The sequence below is a fragment of the Calidris pugnax genome, unplaced genomic scaffold (assembly GCF_001431845.1).
Source record: "Calidris pugnax isolate Ruff unplaced genomic scaffold, ASM143184v1 scaffold103, whole genome shotgun sequence".
Classification (NCBI taxonomy): domain Eukaryota; kingdom Metazoa; phylum Chordata; class Aves; order Charadriiformes; family Scolopacidae; genus Calidris; species Calidris pugnax.
The window spans coordinates 7,812,607-7,838,195 of NW_015090990.1; the positions used below are offsets into that span (position 1 = coordinate 7,812,607).

The window sequence follows — 25,589 nt, forward strand, 5'->3', positions numbered from 1 at the left end:
CTGCCCTGCATTGAGATCCCTACATGAAATGTGTTTACTTACAAGGCTGGAGTTGCTTCTGACTTTTCGGTTTCGTTGTGATACACCATTTGCAGATCTGTGTGAGGTGTGTAGTGTGTATCCTTACTGCTCAGGAGTAAATCTGTGGGTCAGGAACAAAACGTGTCAGTGACATTTGTATTAGCAGTGTTGAAGCCATGATGGTCTTGTGGTATAAAGCAAAATAGATTTGGGTGCTCGAAAGCTGATCTGTTTTTCCTCACTGTATCATTTTGTCTAATAAAAGGTATTATGTTTCCCTACATATGTAGCCTGCTGCCAGAGCAGTCTAATGGTCTCGGGAATATTTCACTTGTGTGAGTGAAAAATTGATAACTCAATTGATAATTGATTGTGCCAACACAGTTGACTAGTTGACATATAATTAATTTTCAATGAATCAACGTTAAGCGTGATAGTTACTCGTAAAAATTATTTAAAATATTAATTTATTTTTATTTTGGTAAAGTTTTTAACAATATAATCATTGTCTGATACACCATCAAAAAATTTGTCTGATGATAACAAATAAGGAACTGAAATGCAAATAAGAAAATGGGAGATTATGGAACCAATTTAAATCACAAATTTTGTCATGTTTTAATTATGTGAATGCGCTCGAGGGGAGGGAAGGAGGGAGGGAAAGAGGAAGCGAGGGAGGGATAGAGAACGGTAAGTATCACTTTGGTCAGGGTATTTCAGTATCCCCAGTGCTGCTGAATGCTATCATGAAAGGCTGGGTTTTTTTCAGAGCATAGACCTCAGAAGAATATTTAATATTATATTTCCTATGTAGATAATTTAAGTTGGGTTACATAGTGTCAGGTGGAGCACAGAAGTTCAGTGGGTTTATTTCATTTGACTTGCATAGCTAGCACTTCTTTTCTCCTTGCAGCAAAGGTAACAATTTTGTGCCACACTCATTTTACACAGGCAGTGCTTTTCAGCATTGCGCTCCCACACCTCATAAGCTGCTTAGTCAGCTACGTCAGCTGAGCACAGCACCGCCTTTCTTCAGGAGCATCAACCTTTTTAACTCCAGAAGCCTTTCTGCGGGTGGGTCATCAGTGCTAATTGCGTAGCAATCGTCTCCAGGTAGCACATCTGTACTGCGGTTACCGGTATTGTGTTTGCTTGCAGCTATTCTCTGTACGTGCACTGTATATACTGAGGCAAAATGAAAGTTCACTTCTAGTAATTGTGGGTAAACGTAAAATTGTTTGATGTGTTTGGCTTCAGCTAAACATATGTACAGCTTCCTCTCTGCCCACACGTCAGTATGACCACTGTACAAATAACAGCTACTTCTCTGTATCATCTGTTTTCCCTCTTTTAAATCCACCTGTGATCTACTTACGGGCTTGTTGAAGTTCAAAGAAATCTTTGCATTGATTTCAGAACGAGTAGGATTATATCCTTGAATATAAAGTCTTCTTGTCAGGGTGTGAATCGCCCTGTGTATCTCTGTGAAGTTTCTGTTTCTGTAGAAGAGTTAAATCACACAGAATGCCTAATCACCAGCTTCTCTAAATTCCCTCCAGTTAGTGTGGCCGATATGTTTGTGTGCCACCTTTGCCAGCCCAGTGAATGCCCCACCACCTCACCCTGTCCCAGGGTGATCCTCAGCACAATTAGTGCTGACAGCTACCCTCACGTTGTCTGTTTCTCTGGGTGGTGTTGAGATGCTTTCCATCCTACAGCAGTATGGCTGGGCAGGAAATCGTGGTGAAATTACAACTAATACAAAAGGTGACAGCCTGTCTCCTTAGCAACCTGAGCCACTGTGTGCGTGTGAAAGACTTGGTGCTTATTCCTGTGGCATTTACCAGCAAATCTCAGCATCAGCTGCATCAGCCCCTGAAGCATTGGCATAAACATAGCTTTTGCAGCAAAGCATGCTACCTAGTCTTTTTTGCTTGTACAAGCAGGGGAGGATTTTGCTGGATATAAAATAGGTACAGATGTGATGATCTCTTTGCACAAGGTAGAGAAATGAGGTAGCATTTTCTTCAGTTTCAGATCATTTCTTCTGTGCTGTCTTCATGCCCCACTGGGCAGAGCAGGCATCAGCAGTGCTGAGAGGGACTCTCAGCTCCAGAACTCTGACTGAAAAGAGCAGGTGTTTCCAAAAAAAAAAGTATCTCTGAGTTCCTGATAGAGACAGAAACATACTAAAAGGTAATTCAGTGGCATTTTTCCTTTTTGTATTTGGCTTTTAGAGATTTTTGCTCTTCAGGGAGTTGCAATAGTTTTCAAGGCAAAGCAGCTTTGGACTTTGCTTATAAACAGCAAAGCAAAGCAAGGAAAAGCAGCAAGGACTTCGCTTGTAAACTGTGACTGAGAGAACTCTTTACTTCTTCAGATTTCAAGGCAGAGTGTTGTCTGCTAGCCAACATATAAAGCAAGTTGCCGATGTGCACCTTTCATCAAGGAAAAAACTGTAAAATTTGATTCTTACTTTAAAAATTAAAATTAGTGACATTTGTGTTTCTCTAGGTGGTGCATAAATTGGTAAGATTCTAATAATAAATTCCATAGAAATTGAAAACTTGTTTCAAAACAAAGTGATCGTTGAATTCATATGCACACCGCGTACTTTGTGTCAGAAAAGCATTTTGTATGTTTTCTGTGAGACTGATCTCAGTATAGGCAAGATATCTATCTAAAACATACTGGGTTGCATGGTCCACTGACTGAATTTTGGTAAACAAAGAGAATGCAAATTAAGGGGAATATTTTTCTGAAAGAATCACTGTAGGCTCTGATATTAGAATGGAGGAGAATCTGATAGTAGTTAATTCCCCTTGGTTAGAGTGCCAGTATTTTGCCATAGAGTTATTTTAATGCCACACGCCATACTTACTGGAGGTGTAGCTGTTTGCTGTGAAGCAGAAGACACAGAAAGATGCATTGTACATTCCTTTCTCTTTGTTTGGTAGGTAACACATTGTGAAACTGAGAAAAGCTCAAAGACTTTTTTTTCTTTTTTAAAAGAGCAGTTGCAGTATGCTTTCTTTTCCCTACCCATCATGAGTGCAAAGCTCTCTGATGCTCATATTATTTTAGTGTAGCTATTAAACTTTCTAAGACTGCCAAAACTTGATATGTTTCTCATCGGCCTGTAGTTAGAAGCAATTGTGATGTGCTTATAGAGGAAAAAGTGGTGGTGTCCTTGAATGTGGGAGAACAGCTATGTTTGTGGCACTGCTGCCGAAGTCCAGTGTGACCTTGAGCAGGTCCTTCTTTTCCTTACCTTGAAAATGAAAATATATTCCTCTGTGTCATAAAGTTTGAGAACAAATAGACAAGTATTTGCAAAGGACTCCACACACTGAGGAGAACCAGGTAACTTCTGAGGCAGTCACTTCCAGGAGATGGGCTCTAGCAGCTTTTTATCCAAGCAGATAAATATTTTCATGTGTTAAAAAAGGAAGGAGAACACAGTGCATTTAATTAGTCACATATGGATAAGCTACTTGCAACTTTTGAGTCATGGCCTTGGAAGCTGACTTGCGTGATCTTTTTTTTTTGAGGAAGTGTCCTTGATTATACAGATAATTTGGGGAAATGTATAAAGAAACAGAAATAATCAAGAAATACAAGCTTCCTTTTCAATCTCTGAGCAAAACTGCAGTGAGGGAAACTTGGGCCAACACAAAATGTGGCCTCTTTAGAATATATTATTTATCTCTGATGGATTTCCACACTGAATTTCTTCCAGGTTTTTACATCACATTTGATTTCTTTCCTTGTCTTTAAGGCATGGTATAAGGAAATGAAATTATCATATAGGCCTCTGAAATAAGGGTGGTAGTTTAAATCACACTGCTTGAGTTGCAAAGGATGTATCTACTGCACAGTAAAACTCATCTTTTTCAAGAGAGAGGGGGATCTTTGGGATGAGATCAAGGCTATAATGAACTCTTTGAAGAGCTAAGAAATATTTCAGAGCTTTCACTTAAGACATTCTGTTGAAAAAAAGGGAGATGGGAAGATGATCCTCATGTTACAACTTTGAAAGACACTGCATTGATTAACAAAACTCTGCTGCTTCAAGATGAAGAAAAATATCCCTGAACCCTCTTTTATTTACAGTGCTTATTTTTATTTTTCCCCATTCTGTTTATTTGGTAGTTGATGTGAAGGGGAGTGTGTATGTGTGTTTTTCTCAGGTGGTCTGCAGATGTTTTGCTGACCACTTTATCATTTCTTGGAGATCACCGGTGTTCCTCGAACAATAGAAACACTGGTCGAATACTCTATCAGAAGATACTTTGACGTTACATCAATAAAAGGAAAATACCATTGTCAGCAGAGTATGAAAAGAAATTTCTTTGGCATACTAACCTGGAAAAATTGAGGAGGAAGAGAGAGATCTCAATCCTTGTCAAAATATTGATAGAAAATTCAGGAGAGGTCTTATTTTTTCTGGACTGATTAGCTCTAGGAAACGAATGGAACTATTAGAATGTAGCAGAGGAATTAACTAATGTCCAACTGTACTGGCAAAAAAACCTCTCAAAACCATTTTGGTATTATTTTTAACTCCTATGTTCAACACCGCTGATTTCTGATAAAGTATGTGGTGTGTGATGGGGTCATGAGTCCCAGAGTAAGAGATGGACAGGTCCTGTGGGCCTGTTGGATAGAATCTCTACTAGAGGCATGAATGCCTGTTAGGTGCAACTTATGGAGAAAGTAACCAAGAGGTTAAGCTGGAATCAGCAGCTCCTCCAGGAAAGGTTTTCTTACAGCAGGCTGTGAGTGGCTCTCTGCCAGCACCTACCTGGGCTGTTGACTTGCATGTTGGTATCTCTGCAAAGCATTGTCCCAAATTGAAGGTCTAACAGAACAACTCAGAAGTCATATAGAAGTAAAAAATAGATCTCTTCTACTACATAGATACAGCCACCCTAGGACATGCCGTCAGAAGTTCTGTTTATCTTAAGTACAAATCAGTAGCAATAAAACTATGAGAAAAATCATGGAAGCCAATACTAGCAATATGTGCAGATTTGGGAAATTTTCAAAGCAGTTGTCTAATTGATGAGATTTGGGAAGAGAAACTTGAAATAGGATTTCAAGTCATGACAGAATAAAAGGCAGTGGTGCTGCAATTTTTCTCTCATCCCTTTGCAGAGAGATAAAGGCTAAATTTAAATTTAGTTTGAATCTCACGTTTAGATGCAGAATTGTTTCCAGCTTATATGAATAGTTAGCTCATGATTAGAATGCAAACAGGGGGTTAGCTGGAGGTACACATCAGGTTTGTTATACAAAACACTTCTGATGTCCATGGAGACGTTCCTGTTAACTTCAGTTTTTCTTAAACAAGGTACATGGTATGTTAATTAAGACTTTTTTAAACTACTCAAATCTAGTAGGGACAAACTAAAAAAAAAAATAATTGGCAGAAATGACTGATGGAATATTCTTATCTAAAAAACAGCTGTGCAAATCAGTCTATCCTCATGAATAGTCATAGGAGTTAATAAGAACAACATCAATAGGGTTCTCTGCTATTGTAATAGGTTTCTGTAAGGAGTGCTTTCAAAAACAGAATTTAGTAGAGTGATGTTCCTTGTATAGATATTTGAAGTATCCCATGTATGTTAAAACAGAGGGAGATTGTTTTTAAAGAAAACAAACCTAAGAGAAGTTCTAATTTACTGTTACATTTTTGTGGGTTTTTTCCTCACTAGGATATACAGGCAAGGGTATGGATTTGAAAGTGACATAGGATTTTAGAGATGACTCAAAAAGTAGATTCATGTTATACTAGGATAGTGTGAATTGTACATTATGTTAAAGCGTTGTTTTCTCTGCCTTGTTTCTGATAGGTTATTGCATGTGAACAACAGTATGACTACTCATATGATGCTCGATGTGACGTATGGTCCTTGGGAATAACAGCTATTGAACTGGGCGATGGAGACCCTCCTTTATTTGACATGCATCCAGTGAAAACCCTGTTTAAAATTCCAAGGTATGGCACTAGATGGCTCTCTTCACTCACTAGTTTGTTCAAAGGCAATCTAGTCAAGGGAGAAAAAAAAATTTGGTAAACATTTGTGCTTCAAATCCTAAGAATCTCTCATAGGAGAAGATATTAAAAAGCTGCAATGTTAAAGAATTACTTTTTTTAAGCCTGACTTCTATAATAATTTATATTTAAAACACCCTGAAATGATAAAGATGAATGCATTTATTTTATTCTTATTTTAGAATATAAAATCATACAATATCAAAGTCCCTCCCTTCAAAAGTTCTTTTCTTAGCTACTATTGATGAAAACATTTGCTTTAAAAGAGGAAGAAGCCAACATTTGTAACTGTTGAATAACATTTTTAAACGTTAATCCCCTAGAGTGTTGAGCTTATTTTACTGTGGAAGAAAACCACACCATTTTGGCAATGCTATGAAGCAGTCTGGCAGTGTCAGCAAACTGTAGTCATAATTTATTTTTTCTTTTTTCCCAAGGATGTTAAAATGTGAAGATTTGGGTTGTCATCCATGGAAATGAAAAGGGATAGAAATGCCCTCTATATATAGCAATGTAAATTAGCTGTATTATTTCATGCTATCTGTTTTTGGTTTCATTTTGTTTTGATTTCCTTGAGTCTTCCTGAATAAGTTGAGATTGACAGTGTAAAATAGAGTTTAACAACAGAACAGTTGTAATAATAGAAGAAAGTGTCCATCATTTGATTAGACTGGCATAGGCTTGTCTTTTCCACATTTTACTCATAAATAAGGAATCGCCACTGACTGATAACAGTTTAAGACCTTCAGCAATACAAGCATTTGACCTTTTGTTATCTGCACAGTTATCACAGGCTTTTAAAATTTCTTCTGATTGCAATTTGCATTTCTGATTAAGTCTATTTATATGCAGATGCAGTTGTGCTGGGTTCTGCGTCATATAGTTATCTCCTACCCAGCTCAGACATGAACTGCCACCACAGCGGTTCATTTTGTTGCCTTTGCACAAGTGTAAAAGAGGTCCTGGCTATTAAGGCAGCAAGGGAGGCTTCAGATTACTAAAGCGATATCTCTAAATTTTATCAACAAGCAGAACAGTTCAAAAGGACAGAAGTCATATCAAAAGTAACAGCAAGCAATAGGAAGATACATAGAATAGGGCATATAGAGTCTTTGATTTCTATCTAGAGTTTACCTCTTTCCCTATTTGCTGTTGCATCTCTGTATGACTTGGATATTTCACCTTTGTTTTGCTATTTGATGAATTAAATAAAGGGTACCTTTACTAAATAGAATGGTAGCAATTTTTAAGTTCAGAGATGTCCCTCTGCTTTGCATTTTATGAGCTATAACCCTGCTGCTGGTAACTGTGCATGCATATTAGATAAAGCGGACTGTGATGAGTGCTGGATGGCATAAGGGCCTGGGTTATAGGAGATAGAGCTTCTCTCCTGGCACTTGTTTGAGGTCAATTCAGAGGGATAGTAAATGTGACCAAAAGGTGCATTCCCCTCTTATAGTAGTTTGACAGTTTACAGGTAATCATAGTGCAGTTCCTGATACCTGTGCTGCAATTGATACATTTTTAACAGCATTTTCAACATGAGCATTGAGGCTCTTCTTGAATTGAAAGTGGTTCTTCCAAGCACTGGTTGTTGAGCACTCAAGCAACGACATGTAGAAGCATTGCAACTCACTTTCTGAGACTGTTCAATCCAAAATACTCTGAGCTCAGGGATCTGGCATCTTTACAATTTCTGCTTTCATGATAATATCTGTGTCTGAAGTTCTAAATGGAAATGTTAAGCCAGTTGATCATTTTTAGGTATTTGGTGTCCTTGAGTATCATCTCTGAAATTATCCAATACAAATTCTTAACTACTATAACATCTAGTAGCAAAGAAGCCTCCAGGGTAGCTGTTTTAATTGGAAGAACTCTATCCTGTAGTATGTCGCTTGCTAGCTTTATTTGGTAGCCCCAAGAAGAGGAAGTCAATTCCCATTTCCCCTCTCCACATGACTTAATGTAAGACCAATCAAAAGAAGAAGAACCCTGCTGTTTCTTCTTTTTGTTGTTATTTTCCTTTTCTTTTTTGTTATCCCTTTGCGGTTTCTTGCCCAAAGCTTTCTCTGCATCCTTGTGCATTTGAGCCAAAGCTCAAGTTTCAGCCCTAGTTTTTGGCTCGATGAGACTACAGTTACACTCTGGACTTAGTAAGTTTCTTAACCGAGACTAGCACTCGTCGCATCTCTGGTGGCTTTTGTGCTGTACGCAGGGATCTTCATGTCTTAAAATTGCTTCGTTGATGCCTGCAAACAAACAGCTTAGCTTAGGGTGGAGTAAATGAGAGGCAGCATGTTCATGCAGCTCACATCCTTGTCTCAGCTGAGGGGCAGTAAGCACTAGTGAGTGCTGCCTCCTGATTTCTATAGGAGGCCACCTCCTTGAGCTTTCCCAACAGTAGGCTCTGCTCCACCCATCGTTTAAATCAGGATATAATTCTGCATATCTGGTGAGATGGAGGAAGGGCTCACTCAGCTGACTGCCCTCAGCTCATGGGTGAGTGACAGCACTGCTCTCAAGTGAAGTGTGGAGCTTACTGATGCTGGAGGATATATTGAGAAAGAACTCATTCAGCTGGGTTTTGCTTTCACCTGGGAAATGGCCACCAGCAGGAGGTTAGCAGTTTCCAAAATTGTCTCACAACTGTAATTTGCCATTCAAACCACATTAATATTGGAGTACAATGGAGCTGAATACTAAGGTACACACTTCTAATTCGGGGATTCTAGAGGTAGTTTTGAGACCTGAAGAAATACAACCTTATATAACTCCAGCCTTGTGTATGTACCCATACTCTAATTTCTGACAGACATACAGAATTTGATTTGTTGATAACAGCTCCTCTTTCAAATGTGGTTTCTTGTGATTTGACATGAAAATGGCAAATCAAGTTTCAGCTATTGTTAAATGTATTAATATCATATGACATCAAAGTATGTTGCACAATTATGGTGGGAGTGGTATTTTACAGTCAAGCTCCATTTTATCTGGAAGCATAAAAATATGAATAATGAGCAATAAATGTAATGGGCTATGGACCTACTGCATATAGCTGATTTCTGTATGTGTTCTCCCAGGATAATTTTTTTTGTTGATTGGCCTGATTTGACTTTATTTTGGAGAAGAAAACGTGAAATTGCTATTCACAGTAAATGACACTTGTACATCACTCAGGCAGAGTTATCAGGAATTATTTCCTTGTTCCCTTACATTCTTGACTACAGGTGATGCATATATTTCTATTTATAGTGCCTTCTGTGTGCTAGACTGGTCTGTTTTGTGTGTTGCTAATTTCTTTGCATTAGCAGAAAACTTTGCAATAGTTTTCAGGTTTTTTTTTTTAATCAAGCACTGAATAATCTGTTCTCATACTTAGAAATGGCAAAATTGCCAAATCTGGATACAGAAACCTGTGTGTGTGTTTCCATAGAATTCTTCCATTCTCAAGTAGGAATAAAGTAGTTAAGTTTCTATGTCAGTTTAGTCATTGGCTTTTTTATAGAGACAGACAGTAATTGTGTCATTAGCCTTGTCGTTGGGTTTCAACTTGGGGCGCTGTGAAGCTAGGTGTTAGTCTTAAATGAATATAATAGAAATCACTGAGTCTTTACTTTGACTTTATAGGGTTTGAATCGACCACTGAACGAATAATTTTGTACTAACAGTCACAGCAGTTACATGTCCCAAGATCTTTGGAGATGTTTTCTTATGTAGAACTCAGGTCAAGGATTAGGTTATTACTGTTTTCATGTGCTAATTTACACAGGAAAACAAGAAAAGCTAACAGCAGCCAAACATCCTACACTGTTTGTGTTCTCTGAACAAGCAAATAAGGTATTGAATTCAGCCTAAATGTTCTTACAGTAGATAAGAAATTGCACTTATCTATACTTTCTGTACAGCAGTTATAACGATGGAAGGGAAGGTCAGAGTGACACTGCTTTAGGAAATTAAGTATTCAGCAAAGCATAGTCAAAATTTTAGTCCCCAGGAAACTCTCTGGGGAAGTGAAACTTTATTCTGAAACTTAAGGCTTCTGTTAAATGTAACACTTCAACCAACACAGGTCCACATCTGAATTTGAACAAGGTTGAATGGCTGTGGATTCATCATAGGACCTCAAAATGTTTGGGTCGTACGGCATTGCTGGAAGAGGAGATTCCTTATGCCTGTTTAAATCCCGATGTATCTTCATAATTTCTATTTGAAGTATTTTACATTCCCCTCTTTGGAGAATATTAATGGAAAACGACATTGCCATGAACATTCTCTCTGTCCCATCCTACTTATATATGTCATTGGATGACTGTTGAAATTAGGATTTTCTCAGTCATACTTCTCTGTACAGGCTTGTATTTATATAGAAATGACAGAACTTGTAGTGATAGGTCTGTGAGCTGTCAAATAAAACTAGAGGCTGGTCCGTAAGGCAGAAGTTCATAATATGGAAAGTTCTGGAGGCACTAAGATGTTTTATAGTTTTCACATCTCTGTGCTTTCAGCATTGCTGAAAAAAGATTCAGATACTTTTTTCTCTGATCAGGATTCTGTCTGCTGAAAGTGTTTTGTTTGAAGCTAGTTCTTAACAGGACAGTGTAGATAACAGGGCCTCAATCATGTGTCTCTGCCTCCTCCCATCTCCTCAACATGACCAGCAACTGTCTTTTCTGATTGCTGTACCTTTCTAAATAAAGATCATGACTTTTCTTATTTGCAGTTCTCTTCCCCCATTTTGTTTAGGGTAAGGATTTTATTATGAAGATTCTAGTGAAGGCACACAAATGCTTCTGTTAGATAAATAGCATTAGTTGAAAGACTGCAAACAGATGTGTTACTCTGTCCTCCATTTTTAGTGTGTTTTAAACTGTAACTACAAACCGCCTGCAGAATGAAGTGGGTGATGTACATGCATTGGTGATCTGACATTGTTGATGCTTGTCCTGAATCAGACACACTTACACATGCAGAATTCTGTCTTGCAGCTACCATAAGTCTCTGTTTGAATAGAACGATAAAAAGGTTTCCTTTCATTGAGTCAAGCAACAAAAAATGTGATTAGAGATCAAATTTATCTCAACAAAATAGCTGATTTCCAGAGGGCAGTTGAACCCTCAGAATTCACTGACTGTCTCAAGTTGAGCATGAAAAATAGGTAATCCTACTGTGCTGCACTCCCCTGAAAACCTGACCATTGTTTCACAGCAGGAGATGCTGGATGCTGAGCACGTTTGAGAACACTGTGTTTTTTAAAGCGTGTAACTATTAACTATGTACTTTTGATAACATGGCATGAGCTGTGGGCCAGATGCTTAAGCATGTTCCAGTGGTTAACCATTTTTCTTGTCCTACAGAAGATGTATTGTCTGTAGCAAATATCTAATGGCAAAAGTGAAGAAGAAAATGCCAGTTAAATTTTAAGTCAGATGTTTCATTAGACACTAGCCTTCTGGACCTTATTTCTGTATGTATTACAAAGATTTGGAAGAGGAGGAGATAGATACAAGCTCATGGACTAATGCAAATTTAAAAAATATATTTAATTCATGAACATTTTATCATATGAATGTGGAGTATCTTGGAAACAGTTGTGATACCACATGTATGAGACATTCTTAAAACTGCTAATAAGAAAGAAGCATTATCTTAGAGCAAATGTTGAAGTTCTGTTTTGCAATGATACACACATTCTCCTTCATGAAAATGAATTCTTGGATCTAACTCATAAATCTCCTGAAAAGGGACCTCCAGTGCCTAGAGAGAGAGATAAATCATACTGCGAAGACACTGAACCATGAAATGATTCTGTTAACATGTCATCTGTCTAGAATATATTTTCAAATCTCCAACAGAAGGGTCTAAATTATGAAGGGAAGGTGGCTAGCAAAGTTGGTAATTTGGGAGTTGATACTTTTAACCTCTTCCATCTGCTGCCACTACTTAGGTGTGTCTGTTTTGGCAAAAGATTACAAAGTAAAAGATTCTCAAATACCATTACAGTAAGCTTTTTAAGGTACAATAGGTCCATAAATTCTTCAAATTATGTTATCTTCAGAGAAATGTTACATCATATCAGTACTATCTCTTAAGGTAGCAGTGATTTGAAATTATGAAAAGTAATGGCTATGAAAAATAGTGTGTCAAAGAGGAGATAAAGATTGTACATTGTAGTCTGGAAAGGGTGGGTGTATATACCCACGTCAAGTGAGAATTTTAGATCATGTTGCATAGATCCTGTGTTTCAGGATCTGTCTCTTTACAACCCTCTTTACAGGGAGGCAGTAAATTAAGAGCAATTTTCTAGGTTACACTGACAGCTGATGCTAACAGAAACTGATCCAAATTCTTCTCTAATGTCTCTATCAGTCAAGTGTTGCTGTTATGAAAACAGTAGAAGGCACCTGTTTTAAAACCGATTGGTGATAAGAAACGGTTATTTAATTTTCTAACCCATGAAAACTGAGAATGAAATTTCATTAAAAATTATTATGCTTCATTAATTCATGTTAAATAGCCAGGAGTGGGATGGAGTTGAGCTTGTGAGTACTGATTGAATGGTGTAGTTCTTGACCTATGAAGAACTGTGTTGAGACCTGAAGTTCTTGGGAGTGTTTATTAGTTTGAATTTAGTGATGCTTGACTGCTTCAGGAGCTGACCTGGGTCTAGCAGAACAAAACCTGGTGTCTCCACCTCCTACCCCATCACAACTTCAGCTTCCTGGTAGTTTGCAGGTAGGCAGTATTATCTTTGTACTTTCTGTGCAAACATACACTTCATCTTTAACATTGGTAGTGATCTCTGAAGAAGGTCTTTAAGAGTACACAGTTATTGTCATGATTGAGGCATGACCACATCAAGAGAGAAAATAACCCTATTTTGTGGCAATAGATAGTGTGACTGTGGGCCGGTCATATGAGGTAGAGAAGCCAAAATATTTGCATTTTGACTTTATTTTGTTGTATACAATATGGAGCATCTGGGGTATGACGGGTAGTTTCATCCATCTAAACAGGTAAGAACAGTTGGGGGACATTATTTTTGGAGGTAACATGTAAATAGTATTTTGTAACATAGCCTTTCATATTGCAGCTGGCTTTAGCGACTTTTTTGTATTTTGCCATCTGCATTAGTACTGACATGATACTGATACATCACGTGGCATACACTTTTACTGCTGTTGCTTGGACCAGTAAAGAAATAAGAGTATGTGTTGTAGGACAGTAAAGCTTAGCATTGATTGCTTCTGCAAAACAATACCCAAAAGAATTAATGGAATTGTAGTTATTTAAAGGAAGTGTTTAAAGTAATTAAAGGAACATGCTTAATACAATCTTATGATGCATAATTTGACAGCAGTATACAAGTTTCAGAGCGCAATATTGTTTATTTTTGAATATGAATGTGAAATGCTGTCACAGCAATGTGACTAAACTACCTCAAAAGACCAGATTCTGCCTATGGTTATAGGTAGGGCATCATGAAATCCATAAAAGCTATGTATACTTGTCTGAGGAATAATTTGACTTTTACACATTATTTTATTGTCTGATACATTGGACATTCATTACTTTGTGATTGTATTTTTATAGAAAATCCCTAATACTAAAAATGTGAGGTGACACATTACACCTGAGAGTACTGTGGAAATATCTAATGAGCAGAAGTACAAGGTACTTGGGATCCTTCTTGGTTGGTATATGAATAGCAAAGCGATTCAAGGATATAGTCTATCTGTAGGTGGAAAAGAATACACATCTGTGACTGAGGATTGGAAAGACCACTACTGGCTCTTCAGCAAGTTGTAGTCTGCTCATATAACTTGAATAAGTCAAATATGACTAGATTTTCAAAATTATTTAGGTCACTAAATGTTTTTAGGTAGCTAGTGTAGTTTCTGAGGAGCACTTCTGTGTTTCATTTTTGTTAAAATTCTTTTAATCTCCATTCTGTGTTTGATTTTTCCAGAGTTCTGGATCACTGATTTCACAGACAGTGAACCATTGATGTGTTTTTGAAAATGTCAGGAAGTGTGTGTGCTTGGCTGTATGTTCTTCCACAGAATCACAGGGTGGCTGAGATTGGAAGGGAGCTCTGGAGGTCATCTTGTCCAACCCTCCTGCTAAACCTGGGTCACCTGTAGCAGGCTGCCCAGGACTGTGTCCATACAGCTTTTGAGTATTTCCAAGGATGGAGACTCCACAACCTCTCTTAGCAGCATGTGCCAGTGCTTGGTCACACTCACAGTGAAAAAATGTTTCCTGGTATTCAACCAGAACCTCCTGTGTTTCAGTGCATGCCCATCACTTCTTGCCCTGTCACTGGGCATCACTGAAAGGAACTTGACTCAGTCTTCTTTATACTCTCCCTTCATATATTTTTATATTTATATTTATATATTTTATATATTGATAATACCTGTCCTGAGCTTTTTCTTCTTCATGCTAAACAGTCCTACCTGTCTCAGCCTTTCCTCCTGTGAGAGGTGCTCCAGTCCCTTAATCAATCTTAGTGATTCTTTGCTGAACTCTCTCCAGTAGCTTTGTATCTCTCTGGTATAACTCCTGCCCAGAACTGGACGCAGTACTCCAGGTGTGGCCTCACCTGTGCTGTTAGAGGTGAAGGATCACCTTCCTCAGCCTGCTGGCAACACCTCTCCTAATGCAGTCCAGGGATGCCATTGGCCTTCTGTACTGCAAGGGCACATTGCTGGCTCATGTTCCACTTGGTGAACACCAGGACACCCGGGTCTTTCTGTGCAAAGCTGCTTTCCAGCTGGTCAGGCCCCAGCATATACTGGTGCAGGACTTTGCAATTCCCTTTGCTGAATTTCATGAGGTTCCTGTAGGCCCATTTGTCCATGTTGAGGTTCCCTCCCTCTGGATGGTGGCACAACCCTCTGACGTATCAGCCGCTCCTCCCACATTGGAATATGAGCAAACTTGCTGAGAGTGCACTCTGCTACATCATATAGGTCATTATGAAGATGTTGAACGTCCCGTTCAACAGAATTGGACACAGTATTGACCCTTGGGGTATACTGCTAGTGTCCTGGCATTTGGTTGTGTAATCTGGCAAAGCCTGTATTAATTCCATGGGGAAAGTTTCATGCTGTGAGGACAAGGTATTTTAATGTTGTTACTATCGCATTGTGTCACGCTTTGCAACAGTGCCAGAACACGCTGGGGCAGGGACTTTGCCCTTCTAGATTTATTGATTACTAATTCATTTCTAACAGGTATATGAACTGGTTAAAGTCAAATGCACCCTAGGGTTTGAATATCAGACTTAAATAGATTAGCGCCAGGGCTGTGCTGAGTAATGAGTGGCTGGTAGTAATGTTACCTTCATTACATCATCTGTGTCTAAAAAGCAGAGTGAGTGATTTTGTCCAAGACCGTACCAAATAAGTACGGATAGCTAGTCTTTTAAGTCTGGCAGTAGATCTAAAAATTGATGTGTATGCAGTTAGCAGCCATATCGTAACAAAATAGGGTCGGTTCCCCATTATCTTATGACATTTCAATATATTTGAGAAAGTGGTAAAATATTATAAACATTTTTATATACTACATAAGACGGTAGAGAATCAGCCCTAAAATTAAATCACCTTGGTGCTATTTCCCTCATGTCTTCTTTTAGCTATTCAGTTATCATATAATTTATATACAGCTACATAGCAGTTTCTCATTGATTTTGTCTTTCTATTCCTTTTCATGTTGTGTACAGATAGAATTTGATTTTGCAGATGCATTCTTTGTTCAGATGTGTTCACAGCCTAATTTCAGCAAGTAATTTGTGCTCTGTGGCTTGTTGTTGGATAGTCTGTTGTAAGCATTTACTATTTCAGCTATTAGGGAAGACTTTGACTGCATAGTATATTGCTGGGTTTTGATTTGTTAAGAGTCTCTCCTCCAACTGGCTTTCTTGTGAATACATGCAATTACAAATAGAAGGGTAGGTATATTTTTTGTAGGTATATTCTTTGGTGCTTATTTAAAACAAACTGTTTCAGCAAACATTCCTGCCAGTATATTTGTTGCTTGAACATTCATGGGAATTACACACAGAAGTGTTGAAATGGATGCAGATGAAATGAATTCATTGAGAAACTCAAATGAATAATCATGAAAATAAACATGCACAGCTCAGCCATTTTCTGAGCCAACAAAAAAGAATCACATCTGATATTCTGTTTTATGCTCGGTGCTGCACTCTAACCCTCTCTGAACTCTAGGTAGAAGCTGAGATGCCTGACAGCTGTTTTTAATGACTCCATATGGAGTTCATTTCATGCATTAAATGCACATAAACTGTTTTAGTCAACCAGTTTCTAAAGTAAATTATTACTTTTCAAAATCCATTGCATAAGTAATAACAGACTGCTAAGATACAGTAAGTGCCACTTTGTTTTGCTCTAGTGGAAAATTTCATGCTGACAAGGTCAAGCCCTGCAGTCTGAGAGCAGTCAAGTGATGAAGGGCACATCCAGCAGGAGGAGAAGTGCTAGATGGACATCTACTAACCATTGTCTCCTTCAGAAGTAAGGATTTGAAATGTGGCTTAGTTAGATTTAGGGGATAGAGCTGAGCTACAAAGTCTTGCTTGTGCTGTTAGAGGTGAAGGATCACCTTCCTCAGCCTGCTGGCAACACCTCTCCTAATGCAGTCCAGGGATGCCATTGGCCTTCTGTACTGCAAGGGCACATTGCTGGCTCATGTTCCACTTGGTGAACACCAGGACACCCGGGTCTTTCTGTGCAAAGCTGCTTTCCAGCTGGTCAGGCCCCAGCATATACTGGTGCAGGACTTTGCAATTCCCTTTGCTGAATTTCATGAGGTTCCTGTAGGCCCATTTGTCCATGTTGAGGTTCCCTCCCTCTGGATGGTGGCACAACCCTCTGACGTATCAGCCGCTCCTCCCACATTGGAATATGAGCAAACTTGCTGAGAGTGCACTCTGCTACATCATATAGGTCATTATGAAGATGTTGAACGTCCCGTTCAACAGAATTGGACACAGTATTGACCCTTGGGGTATACTGCTAGTGTCCTGGCATTTGGTTGTGTAATCTGGCAAAGCCTGTATTAATTCCATGGGGAAAGTTTCATGCTGTGAGGACAAGGTATTTTAATGTTGTTACTATCGCATTGTGTCACGCTTTGCAACAGTGCCAGAACACGCTGGGGCAGGGACTTTGCCCTTCTAGATTTATTGATTACTAATTCATTTCTAACAGGTATATGAACTGGTTAAAGTCAAATGCACCCTAGGGTTTGAATATCAGACTTAAATAGATTAGCGCCAGGGCTGTGCTGAGTAATGAGTGGCTGGTAGTAATGTTACCTTCATTACATCATCTGTGTCTAAAAAGCAGAGTGAGTGATTTTGTCCAAGACCGTACCAAATAAGTACGGATAGCTAGTCTTTTAAGTCTGGCAGTAGATCTAAAAATTGATGTGTATGCAGTTAGCAGCCATATCGTAACAAAATAGGGTCGGTTCCCCATTATCTTATGACATTTCAATATATTTGAGAAAGTGGTAAAATATTATAAACATTTTTATATACTACATAAGACGGTAGAGAATCAGCCCTAAAATTAAATCACCTTGGTGCTATTTCCCTCATGTCTTCTTTTAGCTATTCAGTTATCATATAATTTATATACAGCTACATAGCAGTTTCTCATTGATTTTGTCTTTCTATTCCTTTTCATGTTGTGTACAGATAGAATTTGATTTTGCAGATGCATTCTTTGTTCAGATGTGTTCACAGCCTAATTTCAGCAAGTAATTTGTGCTCTGTGGCTTGTTGTTGGATAGTCTGTTGTAAGCATTTACTATTTCAGCTATTAGGGAAGACTTTGACTGCATAGTATATTGCTGGGTTTTGATTTGTTAAGAGTCTCTCCTCCAACTGGCTTTCTTGTGAATACATGCAATTACAAATAGAAGGGTAGGTATATTTTTTGTAGGTATATTCTTTGGTGCTTATTTAAAACAAACTGTTTCAGCAAACATTCCTGCCAGTATATTTGTTGCTTGAACATTCATGGGAATTACACACAGAAGTGTTGAAATGGATGCAGATGAAATGAATTCATTGAGAAACTCAAATGAATAATCATGAAAATAAACATGCACAGCTCAGCCATTTTCTGAGCCAACAAAAAAGAATCACATCTGATATTCTGTTTTATGCTCGGTGCTGCACTCTAACCCTCTCTGAACTCTAGGTAGAAGCTGAGATGCCTGACAGCTGTTTTTAATGACTCCATATGGAGTTCATTTCATGCATTAAATGCACATAAACTGTTTTAGTCAACCAGTTTCTAAAGTAAATTATTACTTTTCAAAATCCATTGCATAAGTAATAACAGACTGCTAAGATACAGTAAGTGCCACTTTGTTTTGCTCTAGTGGAAAATTTCATGCTGACAAGGTCAAGCCCTGCAGTCTGAGAGCAGTCAAGTGATGAAGGGCACATCCAGCAGGAGGAGAAGTGCTAGATGGACATCTACTAACCATTGTCTCCTTCAGAAGTAAGGATTTGAAATGTGGCTTAGTTAGATTTAGGGGATAGAGCTGAGCTACAAAGTCTTGCTTTTATTGCTTTATTATTGCAGACTAAAATTACATGGTTTTAGTGTGTTTTCGAAACTGCTCCCTGTTTCTTGTCAATTCATACACAACTACAGTAGTTAACAGCATTGTCTGTAGTTGTCTTGACGCAGTAATACCGTGAGGGTAGCAGGATAGTCCTTACATATTGTAGTTACTGAACTTTAAATAGAGATTCACGCTACGGTGCACAGTAAACTGGAGGTCGCAATGGAGAAGATGTAGCATGGCTGAATTCTTTTTAGTGCAGCAAAATACTTGTGCTGTGCATTTAAAATTAGTTTGAAGACAGTGGGAAAATCAGTCAGTTATAAATAGTTAACAGCCAATTTTCCACCATTCAGCCAAGAGAACAGCTTCCTTCCAGGTAGATAATTCATATGTAATATTGCCTCGCAGTAAGACGTTTACTGTTCAGATATTTTTGTATGATTGATTAATATACTTTGTTATGGAAATAGATTCTTCGGATAAAAATAATTGAGATAATCTAGGAGTCAAATTGCTCAGTAAAGAACTAGGTAGCTACATTTTCAACATATAAATCTACATCATTACCAGAGGTTGCTGAGAGGCTGCTGATGCCTTATTAGATAAGGTTTAGATAGATTACCTGCAGCACTAAACAATTTACTGAGAACAGAAAATGGGCTTCCAATACAGTCTAGAAATGAAACATCCCAATTATTTGAGGTACTCTGTAACCTTGGAAACAATTGGGAGCAGTGACATCAGCAACAATTATGTGCAATTTTTGTCTTTAGTTTATCACCAAGGTAACCGGAGCAGGTTTCCCTGCTTGAAATTTTAAGAATGTCTTGGTTTGGTATTAAGTGAGCATGCATGAAGCAGACTGTTTAGGGTCTGTTAAAATCACGTTCTGCTTCCCTTTTAAAATGGTCCATCAGGATTTAAATTGTTTAAACTCATGGGTTTAGGGGTTGTTTTTTTTTCCCTTTTTCTTTTTTCTTTCTCTCTCTGGAACAGCTGCAGGCAAATGAAGTCTGAGTTACTGTGTTAAATTCTTGGAGTATCAGAAAGAAGGAAAATTGAATTCCTCATTGAATTCCTTTTGCTGGCCACAAATACTAAGTGTTGCAACTGTATGTAGAAATTGGGAATTACACTACATTGTTTTTGGGGATGGGACTCGCCCACAGTTGAGGACATATGATGTTCCCACACCTAACTTCCTTGAGGGAAGCTTTGCATTAAAGTCCAGGTTCACAAGAGACTTGCAGTCGGTGCTTCCTGAGAAGTACACTGGAGGAGTCATTCCCTTAGACTTCCTGGTAATGAAACATCTTTAGTCAGCCTACCTCACCTAGTGGTTGTGCCAGTCGAGAATGGCCTAGCACGATATCCATGTTCATATTTAATCCAGAGAGGGTTTGGTTTTGTTTTTTTTCCCCCTGCAGTGGGTCTTGGGGAATGTACTGTTTGAATTAAAGATTAAAGCCTTGTTGCACAGCGGAAAAACCTGTAGTCCCTTTGGTAATTGCTCTATGATGGGAAAGTTATGTGGGGTTGGAGCCATAATGCTGACAGGGAGGATGTTCACGGTCTCTCATCCATGTGTGGTTCAATTTTAGAGAGAGGTATTTTACTATGAAATAGTGATAACCCTTATCCATCACTCATGGAGGTAAAAGGGCCAGGGGGTTGTGGGTGTGCAAAAAAAGTTGCTTTTTTGTTTTAGGCTGGAACACTATAGCAGGTTAAAGCCACATCAGTTGGAAACTTGGAAATGCATGTACAAATTTGGATTCCTAAAACCAGCAGATTTTATATGTGATGTGTACTTTGTGGAACACTTCCTTTTTTTTTTTTTTGCATATGTCTTTACCCATAGGTAAAGGCGAAATGCGAAATACATGCTTGTGTTCTGGTGAGTTACTGAGCGCTCAGCATAGGATTTTGCAGGGCAATTGGTGAGCAGGGAATTTGCCATACATGTGCCTTATAGATACAAGTTAGAATTTGATGTTTGAAGGAAAATAATAGAACTCTGTTCTTATTTGGAGTGCAGTCCTGAAGAAGGGAAACTGCATTTAAAACCATTAGCCCTGTGGGTTTCCAATACATATTTTATAGCTTATGGTTTATGTTGGAGTTCCATAGCCTACATCACTTCTAATGAATTGAGCCAAGTAAATTAAATTAGATTTTTGCATGAAAAAAGATAATCCCTTCACATAGTTTGGTATTGCAGAGAGAATAAGGCACCTTACACATTTCACGTACCAGAGACTTTAATAGGATATAATTGAAAAACACATGCCTATCTCAGAAATAGAATATTGATGTTCATATTTGTAAAGGAATTAATTCACTGACTGATAGAAGCAGAAGAAAAAGGAAGACTAACTTTTTAGATACTAGTCATGATCTAGCAAGTTTGAAATTATCTTTAGGATTGCAATGAGTGTGATTGGTTATTTTATCTTTGTAATAAAAAAAAATCACCAAATGCCTATGTGCTTTTCCTACTGAAGTAATTTCCAGAAATATGCAATAACAAGTAATCACACTATTTGCAAACATACTTGGTGAAAAGGAGCTGTGCTTTGAAAGGTATTGATTTGCTTGTTACAGTTATCAGTTTGATTAATGTTAAAATTCTGTCCAGTATATTTCATCATTACTCATGATTAATGCAGTAATAATGCACTACGCATATCTACACATTTACTATTAGCAATTAGGGTCTTATATTTCTTTTCTATCACAGGTGTAACCATAAGTTAAAACTCATAAAAATTTTAAAGATATATTTATTGGAGTAGACATTGGTTATAAATCTTTACAGCTACAGTATTTGGGGAGTTAATAATGATTTCTGTGGGTTTATTTTATTATCATGAAAGGCCATTACAGTTTTGTTGGATCTTCTCTACAGAGTTCTGCCAGAAGATGCAAGTTTTCTCTTGTGAGGCCTCTCTTGTGAGGCCAAAAAAAATTCCCAGGCAGTACATAAAATACTGCACTGTGTGCAGGGAGACCACATTTTACGTATGAACAAACTGAAATGTAGTCAAATTAAATGATGGTGCGATGCCGGGTTCACTAAGGTTTCAGTAGTGTTTGAGGAAATAGGAGGCAGGCAACGGAGAAGGGAAAAAGAGGAGGAAGAAGGTGGTAAATAATGACAAAGGCAAGGTGAATCGGTCTCTAAGTCAGTTCTGAATGTCATCTTAGGTATGTACGGATACAAAGCAGAGGCTGTGTTAAAGGGTGGGTTTCAAAGTGCTGACTTCAATGATTATTTAAGAATCCTTGTTGAAAATTGGCTCTAAATGAATTCGCAGTGTGAATACCTTACTGAATAAAGCCCTGAGAAACCTGACCTGAGCTCATAGCTGACTCTGCTTTGAGCGGGAGGCTGGAGTAGAGACCTCCTGAGCTCATTTCCAGCCTGCATTACTGTGTGCTGTGAGGTTCATTTCATCCATGCAGGTGTATAAAGGGGAATTCAAATAGTAAACAGGATAATTAATTTACTTATGCAGTCTGAATGATACCGTCACTGGACTCGTCCAGTATTACTAGTAACCCTTCAAAAATAGCATTGAAAATATAGAAAAGGTATAAAATTACATTAGAAGACTGAAAAAGAAACGGGTAAAACTCATCAAAACCAAGTGAATTTTTCAAGAAAGGTGTAATTATTTTTAAAGCAATCTATGGTGGTTTCTTTTATTGAAAAGAATGTCAATATTTTTATATCCGAAAAAAAGTTAGAGGCTACTTGAGCATAGCGCTGGTTATCTCTAGGGGTACATAGCATTTAAGGCTGGCACTTTAATCTACTCAGTAGATGAATTATGGGATCCGATCACTGAAAGATGTATTTAGGAAAAAAATTATATTTCTATGAGAACGGGGGGGCAACTCTTGTACTTTTGGAAAGGGAGCACTTAGGTGGTTTTTTTTGTGCAAACCTTGCTTCAGTAGCTTTGCAGGGGGAGGGGAAAGGAACATTTCGCCTCTTGAGAGAGTTGGTATCTGGGCTTCGGCATCCAGTGCCACAGTGGGATCATTAGGAAAAAAATATTAGTAACACCTTTCACCTTTCTACCTGGGTGACTAAAGCAGTTTGACTTCATGCAGTTTCATTTGGTTAAATTAGTCAAAATGTAACTTCTAGGTTTCTTTCATTCACAGGATAGATTATATCAGGTTCCCTCTTGCCAGACTGTTCACATATTAGAACAAGTGCTGGGTAAGGGTGTTCTGAATTCCAATAAGATAGCTTTATAGGGCAAGTTGATGATCCATGATCTGTTGCCAGCATGCAAACACGTCAGCCTTTTACAGGCAGCATCTGCTTGAACTGTCTGGGGAAACAAAAAGAACAGAAAACACCTTATATTGGAACAAAACAGAGATCTGACTTGATGAAAGTGTGATTTTCTTCTGTGTTAAGCCATTCTACGTGTTATTTAAAATTGAGTGCTCATGTCATGTCAACATGTATATAATCACCTCTTAGTTCCTCATAATTAATTACCGAGAGGAAATTCAGGAAAGAAGAATTGTGTTCCATGTTATACCCTGTGTTTTTATTGGTGTAAATATATTTACTTCTCAGCTGGTTTATTTTAAAGTTGTTTTGGTTTTGTTTTTTTTATTATTATTTTATTTATTTCATTGTTTCTTGTATTGGGTATTCACGTCTTACAGAACCTGTTATGACTTTTTAAAGACTCCACAGTTGAAGATGGTGCCCACCCAACTCAAATATATAGTAAATGCTCTTTGTGAGAGCTCCCTTTGAGGAAAATTTAACTTCTTGATTATTCAGTTGGGAGAATCTCAGCAGAGCTGTGTCAACTCTGCATTCCAGAAAAAGCAGGGAAGATAACAGCTGTATAGTTTTATTGTTGTTAAGTGCCAGAAAATTTCAGTCTTTCCAAAAGGATACAAATGCATTTTTTCCCCGATTTATTGAGGAAATAGAGTGCTTGCTTGTTGACAACCACCTGACTTTTTCTTGAACATACATAGCTAATGTTTTTGAATGTTTAAAGGTAAAACAGTGCTATGATTCAGATTCTCATTCAGTGTTTTAATCCTTACTGTAGAAAAAGACAGCTAAAAGACATTTATGTATCCTCAACATTGCATTGCATTCTAGATGTTATTTATGCCATGGTTCTGATTGATGCCCACTCAGTCTCTCATTTTTACTTTCTAGCTCTCATTTTAACTTTTTTGCTCTTCTCCTTGTGTTACTTCTTTGGTATTTTTCCCAATCTTGGCATTTGTCTTTCCTTTTGTCAGGATGTTGCCTTATACATTCAGAACCCTTGTCCTATGTCTGTAATTTGCCGTTGCTCCCTTCAACTCTTACTTTTCTCTGGAGGTTTTAACTTATCCAGGAGATACTTCTTTGCAAAGCTTATCCTAGAATATTCAACATGAATCTTCCATGATGTTTAAATATTTCAGCTTTGTAGTTTTTTTACTCTCATTGCATCACTAATTGCTTTGTTACATGTTACTTGTACCATTAATGTTTCTTGCCTTAAATTTATTTTAACTACCTTCATCTTTCTTAGATACCCTACCTTATGTGAGTCAATATTTTTCCCAGGGTATTTTCCACAGCATACCCAGTTATTTCAAGAGATACATGAGTTTTAAGTTAACATCTTACAGGCTTATTGGGATATGATCTTACTGATATTACTGCCATTTAGTTCTGCGTAGGAGAGGTTTTATTTGAATTTCTGTCATGGGATTTATTTATAATGAATAAATTCTTCATGTTTATCATACTGTGTTTATTAATCTTAACTCTGATTATAATCTACAGAGATTCCTAAATCATACTCTATTTTTTTTTAAGCAGACAAAATTAAAGTGTTTAATATAAAGCTTATTGGATTGAATAGGAGAGGGAACAAAGAAATTCCAATCCACATACAGTCTTCATGCTCAGAAGGCATATTACCTTAAATGATTTTTTTTTTTTTTTTTTTAAATGATACTCTCATACAGTTCTTTATACTTCAGCATTTATTCAGTCTATTACTTCAGAATTTTTATAATGATCCTCCTAATGGTCCACTGGACATATGCCACCATTACCTAATGTATTCTCTCCATAAGGATTAATTCCTGAACTGGTAGGGCTATTAGAATAATATCAGTTCTTACAATGCTATGAACCAGACTAACCTGAAAACAGTAAGGTTTGAGTCATAAAGTACAAATAAGGAGTAATCCTTGTTTCCTGTTGAAAATGCAGAATTTAAATGCTTGCTTTTGTCAAGTCTAATGATTGAATTCCATGTTTACTACCAGCCATATCAAGCATATAGTAATAAACTTCTTTTATGGGTTACTGTTAGGTTCATTTGCATTTCTGTAGAACCTCAACAAAGAATAGGCTCCCCTCTATAAAAAGGAAGGATAAGAAGGTGTCTTTCTCTTTGAAAAGAAGAGCTAAATTAGTCAGACAAAGAAGAGAGAAGGTAAAGAAGAAGCACCAGTGGTGCTTCACAGAACTGTTTCTGTGGTTCTGTGAAGCAAGTTCCCCTTTTCATGGGGATAATGTAATGAAAACATTTTACTCTTGGTGGAAAGAAGAGCCCAGAAATGCATGTCTCGGGCAGTTGGAAAACCACAGGTACCCTGTGTTACCTTGTGTGTCCAGGACAATGTGACGCCTGTTGGGTGACAGACCATGGTATGACAGGGCCGTTGCTGCTGTGTGGGTCCTGGGCAGAGGCAGGTCCCAGCACAGAACTGTGGGACCAGGTTCTGTGTCAGACTCCACATTACCTAGGTCTACCTTTGGTGATCTTCCTCCACTTCTTAAAAGAAACGGTTTGTGGCATCCCTTTAAGTCTTCCTCTTGCTGAGGCAGGTGGCCTACTCA

The 25,589-nt window shown here is 37.9% G+C and overlaps 1 protein-coding gene across 1 annotated transcript in view; it reads left to right on the plus strand.

Annotated features, from left to right (window-relative positions):
- Positions 1–25,589, plus strand: part of MYO3B (myosin IIIB) — a 185,697-nt gene that overhangs the window by 19,294 nt on the left and 140,814 nt on the right. The window contains exon 7 of the mRNA XM_014954229.1: positions 5,880–6,025. Coding sequence (XP_014809715.1) covers positions 5,880–6,025 — 146 coding nt within the window. The remainder of the gene's footprint in view (positions 1–5,879; positions 6,026–25,589) is intronic.